This window comes from Camarhynchus parvulus, chromosome 15, assembly GCF_901933205.1.
Source record: "Camarhynchus parvulus chromosome 15, STF_HiC, whole genome shotgun sequence".
Lineage (NCBI taxonomy): Eukaryota > Metazoa > Chordata > Aves > Passeriformes > Thraupidae > Camarhynchus > Camarhynchus parvulus.
This window is the reverse complement of record NC_044585.1, coordinates 6,777,863-6,802,893: the sequence shown is the minus strand read 5'-3', so window position 1 is coordinate 6,802,893 and position 25,031 is coordinate 6,777,863. Positions and strand designations below refer to the sequence as shown.

The following is a 25,031-nucleotide window of genomic DNA, read 5'->3' as shown; positions in this document are numbered from 1 at the left end:
TCTCCTGTCAGACTCCCCAGTGTGAAGCTGAGATTGTCACACTGTGCTCAGGGAGGGTAAGTTTTTATTCTTTTACCTCTGAGCAATAGCCCTTTATGCTCTGCATTGCTCTGCTTGCTCCAGGCCTCTTTAGGGAAGGATTTAGAGCCTGTTTTTGTTGTGTCTATAACTAAGGGCTCTGCTGGACAGTGTCAGCCACAATCTCCAGCATATCTGTCTTGCAGAGAAAGTGGGGTATAAGATGCTTCCTGTGACAGAGAAAATAACACAGGTCATGTTTTTTTAAGAGCCAGAGAGACCAGGGATGTTTTTCAAATGTATTCTTTCTTTGCTGGATAGTTTGTATGGGGATTTGTCAACCTTATGCCATTTTTGGATTCTTAAAAGGAAATTATCACTTATTTTTGTTAAATTGTGTGAATTTCTAGCTTGCTGGAGAGCAATGCCTCTGAAATTCTTCCTCTTGAAATCCAGCACAGCAAAGGCTGTAAACATGAATGCTCCTGGATGCTGCTGTTGCTTTATTCTCTGTTCCTTCCCCTGTTGTTTCAAACCCGTAATTTATAGAGGTTATTCTTTTCAATAGTGTTTTAAGTAAACAGCCTTAATCTAGATGCATTGACAGTTTTGCTTTGCTTTTCCCTCATCTTTGAAAATGCCTGTAGCAGTGAAGCAGGAAGAAGGCGTAATAGAATTTAATATTTGACATATTTTAAATAGAGAACATCTGCCTTTTCAAAATGAGATATCTCTGGGTAATTTTCTCCTACCTGTTATTCTTTTAGTGTTATACTAAGTCTCTACATAGCATTCATTGCACAAAAGATGTAGGAGATAATGCTTCATTTCAACTTTATAATATCTCTGGAAGCCAAATACCCATCAAGCTAAAACAGTGAAAGTCACCTTGGGGAGAGACTTCCACTTCTTGCTGCTGGCTGGAGCACTGCCAGGTGTTAAAGGGAGCCTGTTGTAAGTGGCTTAAGAGAACTCAGTAAAACAAATGCGACGTGTGTGTGTGTTTGTGTAAAAGTTCACCTTTTTTTCTTTTTTTGGGCACCTTTTGTTTTTGTCTTTGAAATGCCAAAAGATTTGAGATATTTAGGTCACTGTTACTCATTGAAATTGATGTTTTATCATAGCAAACTGGGAAATCAATCTATATACAAAGTTGTTTAATTTGTGGTCCATCCATTTTCTTTGAGCTTTCCAATAGTCAGCAGGTCCAGCTCCCAGCAGTGATTAACTGCTGTTCCCACTTCCTAACACCTGTGATAGGAAAGTGGTTCTTACCAAAACTCTGGGTTGTGCTGGTGCCAGGTACCCCCAGAGGCAGTTCTTTGAAACTTTGGAGGAAATTCAAAGGAATTAGGCACTAGAGCCAGAATGGATTTTAGCTGAAGTTGAGGACTCTTTCAAAATGTGAAATACTAGGCTTGAAATTGAAGAGGAGAGATTTCAGCTGTTGTTTTGAAAACCTGCAGGGTGAGTTCTTCCACAGCATTTAATAGAAAGGTAATAGCTTCAACCTGCATGGGCTGATAAATTTTTACAGTCCATAGTTCAAAAATAAGCTCACAGAAATGTCACGATGCTCAGATCCTCCTGTATTCTTTCTCATCTGATTCTTGGTTTACAACAGCTTCAAGAAGATTGTTATCCTTGCCAGCTTTTATAATGCAGTTAATTTATTTAAAAAAAATTAGAGGCAAAGCAAAACCAACCTCAGAAACAAAATGGAAGGCAGAATTACAGATAAGATGTCTGCACTTGACCATGACAGTCCAGTTGCACAGAAATCTTGGTACTGTCTTCACTCCTCTGTGACTGAGCACTGAGGCACCTACTTGTACCATGTGCGCATGCATCCAGTAAATCAGTTGTTGGATAGTTTCATGTTTTTTCTCCCATCCTCCTAGATAAATAGGAAATAGAAAAATACAAGAAGAAGCTGCTTCAAATGTGGGAATATTTCCTTTATGTTCCATTGGCACATGTATTTCCAGAAACGGAATTAGTGAAACCATTGCCATGGGGCCTGTAAGGGAATTATTTGCTAAAATAATTGCTATTTGTGGGGTAAACAATGGTAAGGTCAGTAAACCCAAAGTATACTTCGATTTTGGGGTGTGGAGAGCAGCAGTGAAAGCATTGAGTTGAAGTATCACAAAATTTTGGCTGCAGAGAGCGTGAACTAGTAAATAAATTGGAATTTTTTTTTTGTCCTGTAGCTGAAATCTTGGTAAGCTGTACAGAGAATAAAGAATTTCATAAAGAATTTTAGATATATTGTAAACCTACTCAGATAGCCTCTTCATAGGGAAGTACTCTGAAGGTTTCTTCTGGTACTCCAAGAGTGGGGCATTTAAACAATTGAGCATCTTTGATTTGTCATTGGGCTGAAAAAACGTTTTTACACAGGTTTTCTTTAGGGATGGAAAGTAAACAGAGGAAGTCAAATTACCCTCAAAGTAACTTGTAACTTTACATTTTTTATTACAGCACATCTACAGTGAGGAATTGATGCTAATAAATCTTTTTTAAGGTTGGGTGCATCTGAAGGATCAGGTGTCTCTCAGATAAGGAAGTCTGTTGGGACTTCCATTTGGAATAGCTTCATTCTCTCTGGCTAATGCATCAGTATTAAGGAAACCACAAAAATGTTGGGAGAGAAGATTACTATGCTGTCAGCTGCTCAAGATTGCCTGTGTTCTTTTAAGAAATATAAATGAAATATTCCCTTGAGCAGGATTTCCTGAAATAAACATGTTTGGTTTGTTGGTTGGGTTTCTTCTTTTGCTTGGAAACCTTTCATTAGATGGACCTTCATCTGTGTGCTGGCTAATTGCTGCCAAAAAGCTTCCCTTTATTGTCCTGTCAGCAGCAAAATCTGTTTATCACATGATAAATCTTCTGTCTCAATGCCTCTACCTGACAAATGAAGCATGAGTACAAATACTCTCTCTCAAAATATAAAATGGCTCTGTTTGATTGCCCCGGTATAACACCTTTAGCATTACTGAGTGCTTTTATACTATGAGAAATGCATACTTTAATGCTTGAGTGAAATGTTCCTTTTTACGTGTCTGACCAAGGTGGTTTTGATTGTCCTGATACTTTGTGTTTGCTGCGGGGCGCAGCATTCAGAAAATAGTAAGAGGTGAAGCTGTGCTGATGCTGTAAACGTGTTTTTACATGTGCTGTGCTGCCTGACACTGAGTGTGGGTTTCTGATGAGCCACAGCCATTGAAAGCCTGTCTGTGCTAGTCTGAAAGACAGGAAAATAAGGCAAAGTAGATATAAGCTGCAAACGAATCCCTTGCATTCTGTTGGCAATTTAAACTAAAACCCCAAATTTCTGTAAATACTCTGTAGAGTACCCCAGAGCATGGTGAAAAACTCACTAAGGGTAACTGGCAGGTCACACATTGTCTAGGAGGTGATTTTCAGTGATCTGAAATTCGGCTTTGTGGTTTTTGTGTACATGTAGCAGCTTTGGAGACAATTGTCCTGGCTGTAACATTTCTGTGATTGTCACCTCATCCTGTTTACCAATGACATGGAGCAAGTCTTTGATGAAGGTGGACCTGATCCTGCAGAACAAAGTTTATTCCTCCTTTTGTGCTGTTGCTGCAGCCACAGGAGGTGTGTTAGGTACTTCCTATTGTCTGATTTTAACAGCTTTAGGAAAAATGACAAGTGACAAACTGAGCAAGGGTGGCAGCTCGTGTCTGAAAAGCTGTGCTTGGGCTTGGATCTGCTGTGTGGTGCTGGAAGGAAGAGCTCTGTGAGGTTATGCAAGGGCGCACTTCTTGGCATTTAGAAAGCTCCTTCCTTGTTCCTTTCCGAGCATGAGTATCCATTTCTGATTCATCAAATTGCTGACATCTACCTTTATTCCCGTTATTCCCATTACTGGTTCCCAAATTCAAGAACACAAAGGCCCAGCATTTTGCACCCAGTTTTGTCATGGCTTTGCAAAACTCGCATATTTCAGGCCTGAGAAATGTCGCTTTTTCTGCTCTTAGAGGATCACTTATGAATATGGTACTTTGAATAAAAGTATTGTTTCTGACTTCAGTAGGAGAACACTGAGCTGTGTTGCTTTGTGTGTATCCACTTCACAAAGAGCTACTGTAAACTCTGCCAACTCTTTCTCTCCTCTCACTGCTGAGTTTATAAAAGCTGTGACAGTGGTCACGCTGACAACTGAGTGGAAAGGAGAAGTATTGTACACAGGTAACAAACAAAAACCCCTGTTGGATTGTATGTCATTAAATAAATATTGAGTTTCTAGTTTCCTTTCTTCCAGTTATTAAAATGTGTGCTTTGAAAAAGGGAGAAAAGACTCAGAGGCATGGAAGAAGTAGCATCTTTGCTGATGTTTACTTGCTGAGGAAATCTCTTTGTATTGATGAGGAAAATTCTTTCAGCTCTGGCTCAAATTAGATACAGAGGTCGTGTTAGTACCTGGCTGTGCTGCATTCAGCATCGTGTTCCTGTTAATTACACTGCTGGTGGAGAGGCATTTGGGCTGCTTTCAGTCTTGTAGGATTTCATTACTTCATTATGTTGAAGTATCATTTGCTCACAGATGTGTGTAGAAAAAGAAATGCTGTTTGGGTGAATCTTTTTTCTGTTTGGGGTTTCTGTGTGAAAACATCTGGCTAGAGGACATGTCTGGAGCAACTTCAAGAGGTGTAGTCTAATTATTTTGCTTTGCAGTAGCTTGGCTAATTTGTTGCCAATCTAAACGTTTAAATCGGAGGCTGTAGGTCAAAATATTTTTTGGACTTCAGAGCCACTGAGCAATCCAGGGATACATGTTGTGGTTAACATTTCCCTTGAATGTAGCACTTCATTCTGAGACTTGTATGAAGAAGTGTCATTTGCTGATGCTTATTTATGTCTGTAATAGTTTAGAAACCCCAAATACCTTTTACCAATTTTATATTCTTCCCCTGGTGTGTGTAATGCTGTCAGGTAGGTTGATTCTTCTCTCTGTGGATGTGCTGTTTTGTTGCTTGGTCGGGCTGAAAAGTCAGCACTTATTAGGATTAGGGTAACTTTATATAGGTTAAAGTAATTTTTTGGAGGTTAGGGCTACCAAGGATAGACTGGCATTTGCTGGACTTTTTATTCTTCCCAAAAGATCTTTTGCTGGTCACTCTGGAAGGCAGTACAGAAGTTGATGGAGCCCAGATACCAACCCAGACAGAAGGCCTTTGCTAGTTTGGCAATACAGTGGCTTTTGTCCAGCACTGGCTTAAACAGATTACCAGACCTTTGCCACAAAGGCAGATGGTTCTTGCGAAGTTTTAAGGACTCTTTGTTCTTACCCTTCAGCCAGAAACCCTGAATACAGAGCCCTCTTGACATTTACTATTTTCAGTTTTTGCGAATTCTGTTTTGAAATGAAATGTGATTTATGGAAGTGAAGATAAAGCTCTATTTGTATGCAGATTTTTCTCCAGTGTTTTAAACAAGCTTGTCTAGGATGTTTAGGTAGCTGCAGTTGCAAAAACAACGTGGTGGTAGTGTTCATTATTGCAAATTTGTTAGTCACCAAAATAATGACAACAGTTACCTGTTATGCTTGTGTGGTAGTTGGTTGGATATCTTAAATAATATCTTAAAAGAGAAAGCAGGTGTGTTGTCCACAATCCTGAAACCCAAAACTTCTCTGTTCAAGATCATGTTTCCTAAATATTATTGCCAAATTTGAACTCCATCAAATTACACAGAGGTGCAAACTTGATCCAGATCAGGCAGAAGCACATAACTCTGTTTTTGTTAAACTAGAGAACGTGATGTGGTATTTGTGCTGTAGCTGTGGGAGGATAGGCTGTGGCTCCAGATCATAGTAAAGTCTTCTCTTAGGACAGATGTCTCCTGAAAACATTTTGGGGGAATTGGAACTGGTATAATGACTTTGTGTTGCTTCCATGTGCTGTCACATGGCTGCAGTGGTTTTGATTTGATAGTAAGAGCCCAGAGTGCTTTTTTCAAAGTATTTTTCCACTGTTCATTCCAAAAGCTAACAGGTGAGCTGATGGCTGCACCGGTGTTACAGACGCACCACAGGAGTTTGCTCTCTGGAGCTCTCTTCTCCTTCCACTCCTCCACGTCCCTGTGTCTCACCACATTATGCAGCAAGGAGAGCATTAACACATTTACTTCCTCACTACTTCCTGCCAGGTCACCAAGATGGTGAAGACAGTGACCACAAGGACGGTGCGGCAGGTGCCGCTGGGGCCGGACGGGCTCCCCGCCATGGACGGCTCCTCGCCCATGGGCAGCTACACAGACTCCATCGACAGGAGGTACCTGAAGAACGGCGAGCGCTTCATCCCCCCCCAGGCCTCGTCCACACTGAGCCGCTCCTACAACAGCTACAACGACTCCTACCCCTGAGGGCCACGAGGGCCAGTACCGCCCCTACATCGGCCACGACGGCTACGGGGACCTCTCGGACAGCTACGGCAGCTTGTCCCGGGGCGTCGGCTACCGGCCCCGCTACGCCTACGTGCCCGGGGGCACCTACCGGCCCGACGATGGCAGCTTCACCCTGCCCAGCAGGAGGGACAACTACGGCCCCGTGGCCCAGCCCCAGGTGCCCGTGGGCAGCAGCAGCGTTGACCTGAACCGCTCCCAGCCCGAGCGCTTCCAGCCGGAGCCCTACGGACTGGAGGATGACAACCGCAGCCTGGGAGTGGACGATGAAGGGTATGAACTGGATCCGGATTACTCCACTGTCAACAGGAGGACGTCTGCAGGTGTGCCAGAGAGAGGAAGGCCTCACAAAGGAAGGTAAAACTCGTTTGTTTTTCACAGTGCTGTTCTGCAGCTTTTGCTTATTTGATCGTGTACATTCAAACTCTGTGATCTGGTGTGTTCTGGAATTACTTGACAGAAAAACAGCCCATAAATGACTGGAAAACACAAATGAAGTATGGAAGAGAGGGAGGGGTGGGGCCCAAGGGCCCTTTCAGTGATTCTGGGCTGCTTAGTTCAGGTTGAATTTACAGAGAAGGATGAACTTGTTCAGGAAGGCTAAGTTACTATTTTCCCCTCTTCCTAAAAAAGAGTTGTGAATGCAGTGTTGTCCCAGAGCCGTCCCACACTAGCAAGGTGAAAAGAGGGATTTGTGATCTGTGAGACTCCTGACAGGTCTGGTTGTGTGCACATCTGCCAAACAAAAGCTTTGAACAGCTGGTTGGGGTTGCAGATGAGCTGATTCCTGGTGGTGAAGGGGTGCCATGCTGTTATGTGAGGTGTATGACAGCCTCAGCCCAGATCCTGTGCTAACTACACACCCTCTGCTATCTGAGCAGGTTCTGCTGAACCTCACACGTCTTAGTCCTGTGCCTATAGAAGGGGAGAAAAGACTATCTGTGTTGTATTTAAAGTGACCAGTTAAAAATTACTTCTGGTTCAGCCCGATTTCTAAGGAATATTCTATTTTACGCCATATTTTCTGGTATTAGTTGTTTGTACTGGTTCACAACTATCTGCTCTTGCATTTGAGAGAAAAAGTAAAAAACCCCCAGGCTTGGGAAAAGAGTCCTGTTACTCAGCTGAAAGGCATCTTGTACAGACCTGAAAAACTTGCAATACTTTGCTTTCTGAGGGGTGTACAAATTTTACATGTGCCTGCTTGGAGTCATATCCTCATGATTCGTGTTTTGAGATAGATTTAGTTCTCAGTCTTTTCTTTTTAATTTAAAATGGTTTCCAGAGCTGTAAAGAGTCTAGGTTCACCTGTCTCTATGTACAGACAGTCTTTAGACTTAACATTTCTGGCCCCAGGCTTTGCTGCATCAGCAGCAGTTGTTGGTGGGATTTGTGTGGGCCTCTTTGTCCTCTCAGAGTCCTCCTCCATGGAGATGTTATGTCATTCATGCTTTTGTGGCTCTGTTTTCCGTCCCTGTTTTGGAAGTTCGTTCGAAAGCTAGAATCAACCACTTCCAGATTGTCATCTATACTTGTGAGAGTTAAAAAAAAAAATGAAAAGGTGTCAAGGCATATCTCCCCTAATACCCATCAAGTCCATTGTGACATCTTTGATTTTGCAGGCTTGCCTGTTTTCCTAGCAGTGGAATCACATCCCTGTTTTATGGGGCTGAAGGAAATCCCTGCACCCAGTGGGTGCCAGAATCCTGCTCAATCTATCAGACTTGGATTTGTGCTTCCCTGAACTAAGCAAGTTTACAGTTCTTGCTAAAAGAAGTCAGGCATCAACGCTTTTAAATTTTTATTAGCATTTTTCAAACTGTATGCAAAATGAATAATTAAATATATTCTTAGAACCTACCAATTTGCATTTTAAAATTCGGTGTTTTTATTAAACATCCTTTTGATTTATTGTTCCTTGCAGTTTGGATAGGACCAATTCATAATTTTTCTTCTACATTTCTTTTGTTATGAGATTTTTCCATATTTAATGTGATCAAGAGGCTTTGACAAATAATTAGCCTGACTGTGGCAGCAAACTTTAGCTGTTGAGAACATAAGAAGATTGTATGAGGGCCTCTTCATAAGCAGTTACTTTTTGACATTTCAAAGAAATACTTGAACAATTCAATAAACCTGCATTTCAGATATGCTACTGATCTGCAAGAAAATAAAGACTACAAGTAGTGCTTTGTACTAGATGAGGGTAATTGCTAATTTATTATTCCTCTCTAGTTTTTTAAAATTTTTATTTATGTGAAAATGATTAAATGTATGTGATTAATTGATGTCACTTTTGATTTTTAAAAAGTTAGAATGTGTAAAGCAGGTTTAACCACAACTCTGTTGGATGCTGTTCTATGTTGCACCGACTTTCAGCTTGGGCCTCTCCTGTCCTGAGCAGAATTCTGCACTGATGACTCTCTGAGCCTTTGTCTCATGTTCTTCCCAGTAGCTGCTGCTTCATTAGGGAGTAGTTAAAAGGTAAAATAAGAGTCTTTACTGTCAGTTCCTGTTCTGAGAGGGCTTGAGTGGAGGTTTCTCATGGGAATCTGTGTTAGTGAGTCTGATTCCCTGTGTGATGAGGAGCCCAGCTGTGTCTGGAGGGGGTCCTAGGCAGGGGGATTACAAGTACAGATTGTTCTTTCCAGCTCTTGCCTGCTCCATTTGATCACAGAGATAAATACCTATTTGTGCTTTTCTTCTGTCATCACCAGCCTCATTTTAAGCTACTTATATTTCATTTTAAATTGGAGAAAAATGTGCCTCCTCACAAACATCTCCAAATCCAGATAAATGCACAAAGGCAAATATTCCCTCTGTTGGCTCATCATTGCTTGTGGCTGGGCTTTCTTGTTTTCCTTCATACCGAGTCTCTCCTCATGTAAGACACATCACTTTCTGAAGAGCACCTGGCACTTCTTGTTCTTCCCCTCAGCTTTATGCTCTGGTTTGGTATAAGTCAGGTTACATAATAAATTGGGGTTAGAAAAAAGCATTTGGGGTGTATAGTATTGATTCAATGTTACTCAAATTTGCTTATGAAGGTATTTACACATCTTTAATTGAGTCTCTGCCCTTTTTTCCTTAATTTACCAGGTTCCCTTTATTATACTAAAGTGTTTTATTATAGTTTTTAAAAACATCTAATTTTACTGTGTGCTGGATGTTTTATATATAGTTCTTTTTGCAAGAGAAGCAGGAATTACTGAATACTTTATTCACAAAAAACATCCCTACTACTATTTGAATATTTCTTAATTATTAAATTGAAATAAACACAGACAAAGAAAGAAATTGAAAGAAATGGCAAGTAATAATTCATCTTACTGATTTAAATAACTTCTGTTCAGTTTTTTCATGCATGGGTGGTGATTTCTTCCCAGAGTGGACCTCTGCATTCTGCACTTGTATGAGCATTCATGGGACCTCTTTTTTCCCTAAGGGCTCTGGAGCAGCTATTGCCAGTGTTACTGTTCCAGACTAGACAGGGTATAAATTTTTAATGTTGACTAAATCAACAACAAAACAGTTTTTTACTGTTAAATTATCTATGCCAGAAGCCAGGTTTAAAACACCGAGACTGTATTTGGTGGTCGCTTCACAGTCCAAATTACTATTACGAGGAAATGAGACAAATTTTAGATTAAATACCTTTACCAGTGGGTCCATTGCTGCTGTTGTGTATAGACAGTGAGAGTACTGGTAACACCATACATGTCAGTCTCATTCTTCTTCTGGTGTTTTTTTCAGTACAGAATATAAAGGTTTGTAATTGTAGATAAAACTTTGAGTCAGCACTTTTGGCCTACGTTCACTCATTCCAAATGTATGTGGGCAACATTAGGATGTTGTCTAGTTTGGGGCAGGATTTTATGGACATTCCTGGGCAAAACAAGGTGAGGCAAGCATTGTGGTCAATTTGAAAATTACTTGGGTTTTTTCTGAGTATCTTCCTTAGCGTGAATTCAGTTTGATAATATTTTGCTTGCAGAAGGTGATGAATGGCAGAGTTTGATGTGGCAGGAGGCAGCTCGAGTCAGCTCATCCATTGGCAGTTCTTAGGTGTTTCCTGTTAAGGGGATTTTGGTGTTTTAACCATATGGTCCATAACTCAGGCTTGCCTCAGCAGAGGATTCACTCCAGTGTTGAATACCCCTGTGTATCCTATCAGGGAACAGAGCCTGGCAAAAGTAGAATCTCATTCTGCAAAGTCTTTACATCTCCTCTTCAGTGTTTGGCACAAAGTTTCCTGCTGAAATCCCAAGCCTTTCTGGTCTTTTATCCAAAGCAGACACCAGCTGCAAACTGTAATGAATGTAACACATGTAGAAGTTGTTGAGGATTAAATGTTTAAATCCTTCACCTGTTTACTCAAATGTGCCTATGTTGAAGCCATAAGGAAGATGATAAATCCACAAGCTCTCTCCCAGTTTTAGCTGTGCTAGAATGTGTTTTGATCAATTCCCTGAGACAGGTGATTAGTGAGACCCATGGCATCCCAAAAACTCGGCTGCCTTGCTGTAGACAGACAGAAGGCAGGATGCTTGCAGTCAGCAACTCTGGCGCAGCACCAGAGCTCTTCAGTCCTGAGAGGAGAGAGCTCTTGGTCTCCTGAGAGCAGTATCTGCTGAGGCTCTTGGTAGTTCTGTCCTGTATCAAGTGGCTTTTCCTTCCCAGCCTAGCTGCTCCAGTGATGTGGAAGTGAAAAATCTCGTTTAGACTGCACCAATCTGACTCAGAAAGAGGATTTCTTTACTCATCCAGTGTGTAAATATGTTGGTGATCAGGGTGTGTTTAATGCCCTGATAGATTCTTGCTTTTGAATTTCTTGCTCTGCCAGTCTGATCTTCCAGCCCTCTGTTGAAGGAGAGGTGATGGGGCTTGTGGCATTTCTGCCTTGCTCTGCCTGAGCAGCTGTTCTGCTCCTCTACGGATGACCTGTTTTGGTAAACTGCTTCCCCTGTTGATTTTTTTTTAAACTTTCCATAGCCTTGATCAGTGTATTTGGTTGTGTGAATCTGAAGTAGTGTGATACTTAGGTTTTTGTTTTTATCCTCTTCTCTATCGATTGTTGAGAGATGCTGTCTTATTTTAAAGCAGGATTGTCATCTTATTTAATTTTTCTTTTTAATGATTAATTCTTGACTTCAGGTATTTCCACTCAGATTTAATAAGTACTGACAATTAAAATTAGTGCTGTTGGTACAAGACTTACGTGGTACTCTTTGGTCACGACAGTGCTGCATTTGAAGTTCTAACTCTGAAGTTTCCTTTTGACAAATGTAATGAGACCAAGGAGCTTTGTGTGGCAAAGAGAAGAGATACAACATGAGGAAGACAGGCCCATCTGTGTGGTTCTGTTAGGAAGGCTTTGTGGAAATAAAGCAAAGAAACTGCATCCCAAGACAGCAATTATCTTTGTGTACTTGGACGGATGAGGAGGAGAGAGAAACCTAATTGTGCAGGTGTAATTGAGGTGGTGCACAGTTATCTTGTGGGCAGCTCGCAGGACTGAGATGTTCTGAATTGTGAGTTACCAAGTCAAGCAAGGAACAGCTGTGCAATTATTGAAATTAATCTTCTGCTGCTTTTGTGAAGTGAAAAAGAATTTAACATGAGGATGGGTTTGAGAAATGAGAATTTGTTGCAGTTTTAATGCTGGTTATCACAAATTTGCATTTGTAAAAACAGAATTTTGAGGAGTAGCTAAGGGGTTTTGTTATTCCTTCTGCCCTGTGTGCATTCACAGAAGTAAATTGTTTCAGTGTTGTTGCTTTCTGCTTGGAGTGATGGAAACAGCTTTGTTCTGTAATAGAAAACATGACTGTCCAGAGAGTGTAAATTACTGTGTAGAGCAACTGCTGAATTATACATATACAAATAACTGCATCAATAAAAGGATTTCTTCAGATTCATTCTGGGTTTTGGATACTTGCCCATTTTTATCTTTTCATTCAGTTTATGGTTTAGAACAGCAATTAAAGCAACGTAAAGTCAGGAGAGGCACTTTTAACATTAAAAGCGTTAATTGTACAAGACTAAGTTCAGTCTCCACCTCTGGTTGCTGTTCTCCCCAGAGCCCAGTTTAATTATCAGTCCTTTTGGGATGACAGCAAGTTTTCTTTCTGACTTCTAATAGCCTATACTTCAGCATGACAGCAGAAATGGTTCAATAACATCACTCAGTGCTTTAGATGAAAGATTTTAAGAAACATTTTGTAGCAATTAGAACCACTTGCTAACTGCATTACTGAGACAGTAGCAAACCTGTCCAGGAAAAAACTGTAAGGCAAAAGGCTGCTGCTGGTTTGAAAAAATACATCTATAAGAGGGTGGTTTATGGCAGTATTGATTAAGAGTAGTGTTTAGAGTATGCTTGTCTGAGCATCAACATGGAAATGTAGTGGAACTTGTCAGACTTGCTGAAATATATCTGCGGTCCCTGCCCAGGCCTTGTATGCCCTTAATTAGAGTTTTGGTTTGTTGCAGAAGTAGCAGCATTAATGAAGATCAGTGTTTCCTACTAAATGTAATCCAGCTCTGTTGTAATTGCTTTGCTAAGTGACCAAAATGAAAGCAATCTGTTTGATGGCTTGCAGTTCCTGTCATCATTTCATTGCTAGCCAACCAAACACTGTGCTGGAGTCCCATCCAATGCTGAGAGCTCAGCTATGGTTAATTTTCAAGTTACTCCAAATAAACTATTGAAAACTGTAAATATGCTGCCCCAGTGATGTTTGTGATATTAAAATGTTTGCTCGTGGCTGAAATCTGGAATCTCCATATTGACTCAGAGTTATTAAGTGTTTAAATGTGCCTTTTTTTTTTTTTCCCCTTCATTTGTCTTGGGACTGTTGTTTCTCTCAGGGGCTACGATGACCCCATTGAGACGGAGATGGTTGAGGAGAGGATCCCATACCTGCACGGCGGTTACGCGGCGCCGCTGGCGCAGCCGGAGCGCGGCAGCATGGCCAGCATCGACCGCCTGGGGAAGCGCTCGCCGTCCATCGACAGCATCCGCAAGGACCCGCGCTGGAGGGACCCCGACCTGCCCGAGGTCATCGCCATGCTCAGCCACCCCATCGACCCCGTCAAGTCCAACGCCGCAGCCTACCTGCAGCACCTGTGCTACGAGAACGACAAGATCAAAAAGGACGTGAGGCACCTCAAGGGCATCCCCATCCTGGTGGGCCTGCTGGATCATCCAAAGCCTGAGGTCCATCGTAAGGCCTGCGGGGCTCTCAGAAACATCTCCTATGGGAAGGATAATGAAAACAAAGTGGCCATAAAGAACTGTGATGGGATCCCTGCATTGATCAGGCTGTTGCGAAAAACAAACGACATGGAAGTCAGAGAGCTAATTACAGGTCAGTGTCTGTGATTTCATTAATGAATTAGTCTTTAGAACAGTTCTTTGAGCTTCAGGAACAAGAATTGCTGGAGATTACAGCACTGAAGGAGAATTTAGATCACTGGCTGCAGCTGTTCTGTAGCTGCACCTCGTTTGTGGGGTGAGAGCCTGACGTGCCCGTCAGGAGGGAATTGAGATCATCTCTGTGTGTGTGGTGCACTTGGGATTCCCTGGCTGCTGAGGGATGGGTGCTGCTCCTTGGGTGTAGCATGCAGTACCAGGTGCTTGAGGTACTGAAGCTGAAATGAGTTACAGCTGCTCCATTGACAGGTAATTTGCAGTGCACATGCCCTCAGCGCGTTGTTATGAGCTAAGACATGCTGAGCTAAATCTTTCCTTGTTAATCTCTTATAAAACAATCCTGCTGCTATGTCCCCACTCCCTCATATTTAGAGGACGGTCAGTCTGGTCAGGAACACTTCCAACCTGGTACTGATGATTCTGAGGCTGTATATAAAGTTGCAGCACTTCTGGGCTGGAAAACTCAGATTTTAGGGAGCATGCTTTTGCTAATCTGGGCATGGATTTGTTTGTTGCTAAGGTTGGAAAAGGGAGAATTAAATTTCAGGTTACTGAGTTCGTGCACACTTTGCAGGGAGTTTTCAAACACTTACAGCTCCATTATTTAACCTGTTTTTATTTGAATGTAGTCTTGGGCATCATCCAAAAAGAGCAATAAAGTATATGCCAAGTTTCAAAGTTCAGCCATTAAGTGGGAAAGGGTGGAAAAGTATGTCAGCTCTTAAAGTGAGGAGAAAGATATTGTTCTTCAGTCTCCCATAAATCACGAGGAGTGAAATGGATTTCCCTTTCTCTTCTCAGAAGCCGCAGGGGATGTTTGGATGGAGACCAGAGCAGTTCCGATGAATTTTTGTGCCAGAACAGAATTTGTCCTGAAAGCTTTGTGAGGATGAAAATGGGTCCAGGGCTGAAAATGTTTAGCTGCCTTATCAGTGTTGGCTTGTGCAGGTAGACCCTATTGCAAACATTGATTAAGCCATTAGAGGTAAACATCATAATTCTGTAATTTCCTCAAAAATTATAGGAGCTCTCTTTAAGTTTTTACTGGTAATCATAATTCTCTGAGATGAACAGTGGCCTTGGGTGTTCCATCTGTTCTTCCACAGCCATTACAGGCTATTTAGCAAACTAGGTCTAAATATACTATTGTTGAAACTAGCAGGGATATTTTCCCAGCCTTTTTCCAGTGAGCTGGCAAAGGAGAGCTGTCTGTTTTGTCACAGAACCTCTGAGTAGCATGTGCTGGTTGTGCTTTGAGAGCTGTCTGTGCTCTGCCTCAACGTGGAAACTCTGCAGGTGGTATTTGTATTCCATTTGTTGCACTCATTTAATGTAATGGCAGACTTTATTTTTTTTTTTTAAATAAAGAATATCTGTTTATCTACTGTTCTAGTTTAATCAACACTCATTTCTGGAGTGCTGAGAAGCAACACATTTATTTCCTTAGATTCAAGAAAGGAGAACTCAGTCTATAATTTACTCTGAAGGAATATCATTATAGTGCTAGGTGGTAATCAGTCACTTCTAAGATGGCAAAAGCAAAGTGGATGTTTTTCCTTTTCACTGTAAATGGCGATTGCTTTGATTTCCCGTTGCTTAATTAGCTTTAGAGTTCAAATACATTTTATTTGGCAGTAGTTTTTACCAATTAAATGTAGTATTTTTATTCCACCTTGGCTTTTGTTACTTAGAGCTCTTTATTTCCCCTTACTCAAAAACGCCAGGAATACTAAGGGCATTAACCTAAACAGATGTCCTGTAACAGATGATGTGCATTTAATCTCCACCTAACCAGGAATAATTTCATTCTCCTTCTAAAATGATATCACCAGATCCGGTGTGAGACATTCAAGCATCAGCACAGAAAGGAAGAATATTCCAGCAATGCCTCTGTGGCTGGTGCTGCTGTACTTGCAGTCTGTGTTCAAAGCTCTGGCTGATAATGTGGAATTGTCCATTTGTAAAATGAGCTCCAAAAGTCAGCAGAGAGAAACAAGAGCCAGCTTGAAGTGCAAAGGGAGCATTCAGGCAGGGCTGCTGCAAAAGGACTGTGTTCTGCAGCCTCAGAAATTCAGATCACAATTCCAGTGTTCTCCTCATAGCAATCGTGACTTCCCATCTGGGTGCTTTTCCCTAGTGGTAAACCAAAGCTCACCTTTGCCATGAAAGTTTTTCAGTTTGTCTGGAGTGAAATGTCTGGGGACGTCATCAGCAGTGCATTAGGAAAAAGGAAAAAAATACCACAGCATACAGCATTTGTGTTTATTTCTTTTAACAGGCTCCAAATTCAAGTTTGATATGACACATTGATTTTTCTACAGTTTAATCTTTCTTTAACTCAATACTGGCTGCTTTTCAAAAGCTCAGTAGTAATCACCAGCTGGTCATCCCAGCTAAGGACAAATGATAAAATAATCCTACTTTCCAGAGAGATTCAAGTAATTTAAAGAAGTTTAAATAATTCAGTTGTCTGAATTCAAGAGCAGTTCTAGGCTTGAAGTTTTGTTTCTCTGCCTGTGGAACACTGCCTGCAGGACAGGAGGTAGCTGGGTGCACACAGTAGGACACCCTGTTTGAGGCAGGGCTTTCAGGCAAAAGAGACCATTGTTCCCATTGAATGTGAGAGTCAGTCCTTGACAGCTCCATGCCTTCTCCTTTGCTTGATGAGATGCAGCAGCCACAGCTGGGTCTGGTCACTGTGAATGGAGTGGGGAAAAAGCCACACCAATGGGTTAAAAACGCCCAAGAGGTGGATGCAGCATTGAGGGAGAAATCAGATGTGTGGCATCAGTGCTCAACGAGTGAGTGTGGCTGTGCTGGGAGTGTTCCCTTGAGCACTTCCCTGGATACACCTTTGGAGAAGTCAGACAACTGTTCTGACATTAAATTTTGGAAGCAGGCAGGGTGTACTGATACACCACTGCTGCCAGATTAAGCCAGTCTGTAGATTTTTTTCTTACAGATAGCACTGGTTTTAGCAGAAATTAAAAAACTTCTTTGGGTTAGTGCCATCACTGTTTTACCAGGTGTTCTTGACATACCTGCAAATGATGTCCCTCGAAGTTGGAGATCTGTGAAGTGTGCAAAAACTGCCTTCTAAACTCAAACATACATTCATGAAATACCACAGATCTCACTTCTTTCTTTTTGAAATGTGGAGTTACAAAATGTTTCCTAGCTACTGCACTGAGAAAAGCTTGATTTAAGTGTTAGAGTGTCCGTAAGTAAATCGTGAGTAGTGTTGAGAAATACTCCATAAAATTCTTTCTTCATTTCTTGCTAGGCTTGTAGCTGTACTGCTCTACTCTCAGTAGATCATTTCCTTGAGAAAAATAGAGAAATGAGGATTAAGATGATAAGGAATTAAATCTGTTCTGATTGGGAAAGCTACAAAAGTTTTATCTTGAGTGATAAGGTTTTTGTGGAGGAAATGTTCCCATCAGATATGCAAGACCAAAATTCTATTACATTCTTTGAAAAGCAATCAGAAATTGGTAGCTTTAATGAATAATTTTGTTCTTTGTGCGAACACTGGACTAATTTTGTTGTTTAATGACATTGCACTGATTTTAAGTGGTGCAGGACGTGATTCTTCAAATTGGTTATAATTGAAAAATTATTGACCTTCAAAATGCTCTGCAGATGAAATATTTTGATCTAATGCTCGAACAGCAACTTGCAGATAAATCAGCTGCTCAGAACTTCCATCTCCTGGGCACTGCTGTGTGCTGAGGTCCTGTCAGCTGCTCAGACCTGGGCTCCTCGTTGGAGAAGTACCCTGCTCTCTTCAGCTTGCTCATCTCAGAGGAGCTTTCTCCTTCCATTTTCTGTTCCAGGGCTGCTCTGAAGAAGGTCCTTGTCCATGGTGTGTTCTGTCACACACTCGGTCACATTGAGGTGCTCAACTTGACCACTACTGAAAGGAGCACAGCTCCAATCTTCAGGACTTTGATACAAACAAATCTGTCAAACAAATGTCCCCTGGACCAACACGCAACAAGAATTCCTTGGGGAATATATTGCAGAGTGCTTATTTTTCCAAATGGTATCTGGTATGGACCACAGGAAAGGAATTAAACAGCTTCTAGTTTCTTGGTGATGTTGGTTTTTTTTTTTTAAATGAAAGCTTGTAGTTATTTTCCCTGCTTTATATGTTGAAAAATCAGGGCTGATGCTTGAAGCTAGAAGTACATAAGTACATTACTCACAGTATTTATGAATAAAATACAGATTGCTAGTCATCATGTTCATCTTCTGAAGAGCAGTACTTCATCTTTCTCTTAGTCCTAAAGCTCATGCAGTCTGTGGTCAAAAAGGCCAAGGCTTGTAGTGAAAGTGCATGGAAAATTTAGATTTGTGCTGCTGTGTTAGTGACACCTGTGCCCCTTGTGCTGCTGTGTTAGTGACATGATTTCTCCTAAGTGCTGTTCATTTGAACTGATTAGAGTTTTAAAAGCAGTGTTTCCAGCTTGTTGAAACATTGGTGTGTTATGCTAATAGTAACAGGGAATGATACTTAAAGATGCATGTCAAATTTACAGCAATTTTTTTCCCTCCGATTTTTTTTTGTGCTGCTAAATGCTACAGTTGGATCTGAATTTGTTGCCTTAACCTAAAAGCTGTCACTATCAGTGACTTTTCCATAGAATTTGTTTTCTCTAGTGGAGAAAGGATGCTTGGATTTGGAGCTCTTTGTTTCATAATGTTGAACAAGAGAAATGTACTGTCAGTGTGTTTATTTTCTATATCCTTTCCTGTGAAATATTTTCCTCATGAAATCAGCATTCAACCTGAAGTTTTTTCTCTGTCTTTGGAACCAGAGGACTCCCTCACCTCTGTTTATCTTGTGCTACATTTCTTTTAAGTGCTGTGTATTTTCCCTTGCTAAATGCTGTTCAACAGAGGGATCTTTTGGATTTCCTTATGCAACCATCAAGGAGAATATTATAAATTTAAGTGCTTTGACCTTTTGAATAATTTGAAGTGTTTGCACTAATTTTTAAATAGTAAGGCTGTCTTTTATTCTTCTTCAGTTTATTGTTTTGTATGAAAGATTGTGGAGATGGGAGGCAGATGAGAAATTGAAATCTCGCAAAATGCTGGGGGAGTTTTTGTCAAAGAAGGTGAAGGAAAGGTTCTGTGTAACTCCAGTTCCCTTTGTCTGGTAGTCACTCACTGAGATTTACAGTCAAATTGTGTTTGCCCTAAATAATTCATTGCATAAGTTACATCCAGCCCCTTGATAAAAATTCTGTGTATGTAGAGGAGCTGTTCCATAGGGGCAGGTGGTTCTCTTGGTCAGAGTGGGGTTACAGCATCAAAGCTGGTGGTAGATGGGCAGGTCGGTGCTGCAATCCAGTCAGAACTCTATTGAATCCACAGTTACATTTAGTCTCTTGAAATAACCTCTGGTGAATGAGAATATTGGAAGAGTTTGGAGGTGGTGATTTTATTTTACATGCTATGGTTGAAGGTATTGAAGACACAAATCTCTAAGTCTTAAAACAAGCAAAAGGTTTTAGCACTAAAAGGTTTTTAGTATGAAAAAATTCATACACTCCTGTAATATTAGAGGTCTTGGAAATTTTGTAGGTATTCTTGACTTTTTACTTATTTATCTGCCTTGTTCTTCTTAAGCAGTAAAATTTGCCTTTGTAGTTCCACTCTAGAAGTAACAGATTACATCACTGCTCCAGGAAAGATTGAAAGGGGCTGAAACAAAAGGTTGCACTTCTGTTGTTCTGTTGTGGTTTTTAGATGTATACACAATGAGGTGGAAATTTACAGTTTGCAATGTAATCTGCACAAGTCCATAGTTGTTGTAACACAGGGACCTCAGGTTGATACTCGATCCCTTTAGGAAAGATTCCTTGTGTGTTTTGGGGAATCTGGGTTTTCTGTTTGGGCTGTCAGAAAATTTTGATAGAACTCACACGTTTTCTTGGAGACCAAAAGCGTGTGTCTGGCTCCCTCCAAGTGTTGTTACTGACAGTTCTCAGATGGTACCAGGCTGGGTCTATGCAGAAATTCTCTCTGAAGTGAGCGTTCTGTTTCAGTCCTTCTCTGATGAGTAATAACTGTCAGGACACTGATACAGGTCTGCTGGGAGGCTGTATCATTTATCTAACACTGGGAATTTTGCAGCTATAAAGCTGTTGTTCTGTTATTTGGTTTTGATGTTTGACTTCTGTCTGCTTTGGCTCATAATTAAGGTAAAAATGAAAAGACAGTGGAGTTCTGGTTTCCAGCTTCTTCAAGAAATCATATGTTTGTGGCACCAGGAGATTTGAACACAGATATTGCGTGTGACAGGAAAATGTGAAAATAAATAATATAGAGGAGACTTGAATGAAATATTATCTTGTGCAGAAGATAAGCATAAGATCAGTGATCCTCCAGAAATTCATCTCTCCTAGGATTTGCTCAATATACTTTGCTTCACTGGATGAATTTTTACTTTTTGAGGCATAGTTAGACTTGAAAGTGTAACACAATTTGTATACAGCAGAAAAATCCTATTAATCTCCAGTAGTACATCACTTTTATGTACTCTGTGTAGGGCTTGATGAGTTCAGCACTACTCATGTCTTGATAAAAGTGCTTTCGTGCTCTGTTGAAGAAGCTGTGGGATTTTCCCTAAGCTGGTTCTGGTCTGGCATCTCATCAAGTTGCTTCACCTTCTTGTTTAGTTTTATGGTTTAACCTTCAAGCACTTCTCTGTGAATCCCGTGATTCTCTTTACCATACAGATTGAATACAGTTGTTCTACTCTGGTTATTTAATAATCCCCTGCAGGTACCCTGTGGAATTTATCCTCTTATGAGCCACTGAAGATGGTCATCATCAACCATGGTCTGCAGACGCTGACCAACGAGGTGATCATCCCCCACTCAGGCTGGGAGAGCGAGCCCAACGAGGACTCCAAGCCGCGCGACGCCGAGTGGACCACGGTCTTCAAGAATACCTCTGGCTGCTTGAGGTAAGGCACAGCTGTGGATTATTTTCCCCATCATTTCTTGGGGTTTTTAGTGAAGAATTTGAGCTACTGACTATTTAGGATTCTAAGTGTTCCTTCTAAAATTCCTTGCAAAGGAGCCTTTTCTGGTTTCATACTGTGTTTGCAATTCTGAAAGCACCTTGAGAGCAGGACAGTTCATGCTAAAAGCTAGAGTCAGGAGGAGTCCTAATGCAGTCTGAAAAACCTGAAGAATCAATGTTCCCTAAGCACAGTGGGTCTCATTTTGCTTTTCTTTTGAGAAAAAACAGTTATGCTATTTAGTTTAGATTCTTCAGTTTTGTTATGAAGTCAATTAGTTCGAATAAAACTAATAAAGGTTTGGCATTATACCTTTTCTTGCTCTTAAATGTATTCCTGTCAGATTTCTACTGATTAATGCATCTTCAAAAGTTGGTTCATTTCTGTTTCTTGGGCTTGTGGTCTCTAAATTGTAATAACTATTCCCCCAAGTAACTTGACAAATGAAGAAAGTAATGAAAAGTGCTCTGGAAGGGCCCATTAGTGAAATTATTTGCAGTCCCACTGGAAGCTGAGGTCCTTTAAGCAGACTCCAGACATCACAGGTTTTTACTTACTAGTGTCTCATTTCTAAGGGTGTTCTGCAAGAGGAAATTAGTCATGGTGAGGGAATAAAAGGATTATCTCAATGAATATGAGATTCTCCAGCAAGTATAGACAATAAATTGGTCATTAGTAGACCAGCCTAATCCACATCATAAAATTTTATTAGTGTGTGGATCCACTCAAACTTCCGTACTCCAGGGTATCTCTTGGTTTGTTGATTGGCTGGGTTTGGGCTTTTGCGGGTTTTTTTTATTAAATTTTAAAGTAAGGCACTGGTTTTACAGGAAACTCAAAAGCTTGTGTCCTTTTGGCCACTGTATTCTTAAAGCCTATGAAGAAGGGTGTGAAACATGGTACTGAGATGTTAGAGAATTTAAACTTCTGGTATTTCAAAGTGGTCCTGATGCACCCTGAAATGCATCAGACCAACACCTGGTGGCTGCTTCTGCTGTTGAAGGGGGCAGTGTCTTTTAGTCCTCTCATCTCTGGTCTCTGCTGTCACAGTCAGGAGAGACTTAGTGCTTCCTTGTGGAAAATTTGAAGCTTCCATTAGATGTGAGGCAAGGTGATCTCGTGCTTGACGGAGGCTGCCTAAGGTAGATGGGGATGTGGGAGCAGGGAAGGGTGACCTGGAAAAGGTAATTTGTCCATGTCTGTGCTGAGCCATGGAGACAGCAGCCTCCTGCACAGGAGCTGAGGAGAGCTGCCCTGCTGTCTGCCCACTTTGTGCAGTGAGGTGAGTGAGTGCAGGAGCAGGTGGGTATGAGCTGCCTTTCAGCTGATTGTGCTTCCTGTTCCCATGTCAGGGATATAACACACACTGTTTGTAGAGCACTTCCAGATCTAGGGGTCTAAATGGGCATATCAAAAGTAATTAACATTAAAACTGTTGGAAATTATTTTGTGTTGTGTGTTGAAATCCTGTGCAGCTCATCTTTAAAAGCAGCAGCAAGATGTGATAGTTAACACCAACAGGGAATAAATTGTTGCAGCCATCTGTCTGACAGACATCAGTGTTTAAAAACCCCTTTGCCTACGCTTCTCTCATTGACTCAGTAGCTGGTCCTAGAAATTCAATTTTCCACGAATGGAGCTTATTGCAGACTGCAAACTGTTCACCAGTTTGATATTTAATTGGGAGGTTAGGCCTCTTGATTATGTGCCAGCCTCCCTTTGTCCCCTTTGGAAGTGAGCCTCAGGTGTGAGCTGCGTTGTCTCCCAAAGTAACTGGAACAATCTCTGAGCTTCTGAGGTTTCATGTGTCCTTACAGTTTAGGTATCTAAGCAGAACACAAGCATTGTGCATGCAGCATGACATTCATTTAAGTATCATTTTTTCAGTTAATGAAGTTTATCAACAGAGGTGGATGAGTTTGTTCCAAACTCAGTGATTCACAGCATGAACTGCCAGTTAATTACTTGCTGGATTTTTTTTTCTAGCACTGCTTACTCATCTTTACTTTGTTCTTAATCTAGGTTTCTCCTTTGATAATGTGGAGCCATGGAAACACTCATTTCAAAATAATTAAAAACAAGTAATTAAAAAACCCCACACTACAATTATTTAGCTTTACCTCTTCTTCAGTTCCTGGTCCATCCCACTTTCCTTTCCAGTCTTACCCATTTTCCCCTGTGTAACTTGTGTCTCTCCCCCCTCACTTTGGGGGTTCAGGTGCTGGTGTGTGTGCAGGTCTGACTAGGTTGGGGTGAGCTATGTGCTCACCTTGGCCCAGTGCCTCAGGGTGGATTAGGAGCTGCATTAACAGCAGGACAGTGTGGTGTGGCCGGCACATGTGGGATGGAGAGATGCTTCAGCTGCAGGGTCAGTAACTGGGGCCAATACCTGAGCAAAGATCTGTACCTGAACCAGTGCTGAGGGTTAACTTACAAGATAAGAGCCATGGTCCATGCACTCTGCCCTTGGCTGGAGCTGAGGTGGCTTTCTGGCTTTCTGTAGCCCTGATTTACCCACTTGCTGAAGTAACAAAATTCCCACTGCGATGCTGGATACTGATTTTGATTTGTGTGGCCACAGGATTTGCACCCCTGCTCACAGTTTATCATCAGAAAAGCCATTCAAGAAAGCTGCTTTGCTATGTTACTTTGTTCTGGGGTTACCTGGGACACTCAGTGGTGTCCACTCCAGGCTACTGTAGCTGACTACACACACAGAGAGCCAGTGGGAATGCAAGGGGGAAAAGGCCACTGGTGGAGGTCTATATTGACTGTTGTTTATTTAAAGGGCTCCTTCTGAAGTCAGGCCCTCTCCTGTGACTGTGCCCATTATGGGGATATTTTGAATCCTGGTATCATCTGGAACACAGCAGATGGGTTCTGTGTGCCATATCACTGTGCATTTGACTTGCCAAAAACTCTGTTCGAAGAAATGTTTGGGGGAATCCTGTATTCCACTTTGGAAACTTGGCAGCACATCAATTTGCAAAGTATGATCTAATAATGAAATTTATTGGATGCTCTTTTATAATCTTGGCCACTGAAGTTTTCAGAAACTAATGCAGATGATGGTAATTTTGTCTTCATTCCCATCCTGAGATCAGGAAAAAGATGCTTCCTCTTACATTGCTGTGTTTCCAAGGGTAGACACAATATGATTAATAGATCTGCAATATCCATAATCACTTTACTGCTGCAAATGGTCACTAGCCTTGTGAGGGATGCTGCCATGGGTGTCATTTATAAAACAGGAGTATTCTTGTATTCTGTTGAAGCTGATAAAAGAAAATGTATGGTAGAAATCTGGAAAGGAACAGTAAAAGACAAAGCAAAATGAATTTTTGGCTATGAAGCAGTAGGACTGGGGAAGAAGTAAGGAAGAATTTGCTTACCATAGGAGAATCATTAAGTATGCACAGATGTTCCTTCATTTCATTTACAGTGCAAGTTTTATGTCTTCACATTGTATTTTATTCTTTTAGGTATGTGGAAAAGGTCTCTTCTAATTACTGCTTTTTTTTTTTCTTTAAACACTTAAATCCCTACTGGGATTTGCAATCCTGAAGCATTTGTCTTCAAATTGGACTCCTGGTGAAATAGTGGAATTATTTGGTGCATCTTCATGAGGCCGTTTCATGATCCTTCCTACAGCTTTTACCCAAACATTGAGGTGCTTCAGGAAAAGAGTATGAGTTAGTTGAGCTCTTGTAGGAAAGATGGATCTGTGGTTCATGAACACCCAGGCAGTTCAGAGACCTTCCCTAGGTCCCCTGGTTTCTCCTAAGGTGCTTCCCTGCTTTGCATGGAAATTGCTGCATCTCTGAGTCAGAGCACTGTTGCAGTCACATCATCTTGTTAGTTGTCTGTGGAGATACCCACCATGATTCCTAGTTTTCTGGAAGCAGTAAGGATTTTAATGGTTTAAAAATTAAATTCATTCTGGGCTTAATTGCTAGTTTCTGCCTAATTACTTTTAATTCTCTCTTGGTTTTTTTCACTTATAAGGGGACAGAGTAGAACTTAGTTCCTAAATTGCCAACTTTCTAGCGTGATTCCTGTGCTAAACTGACCTGCTGTCAACAAATGTTAAATGAATTAATTTGCATA

General features: G+C 41.2%; 1 protein-coding gene across 1 annotated transcript in view; it reads left to right on the top strand.

Moving 5' to 3' along the window:
- ARVCF (ARVCF delta catenin family member) overlaps positions 1–25,031 on the top strand; it is a 245,667-nt gene that overhangs the window by 161,202 nt on the left and 59,434 nt on the right. The window contains 4 exon segments of the mRNA XM_030958635.1: positions 6,199–6,408; positions 6,410–6,810; positions 13,324–13,823; positions 20,684–20,867. Of these exon segments, the coding sequence (XP_030814495.1) occupies positions 6,199–6,408; positions 6,410–6,810; positions 13,324–13,823; positions 20,684–20,867 (1,295 nt within the window).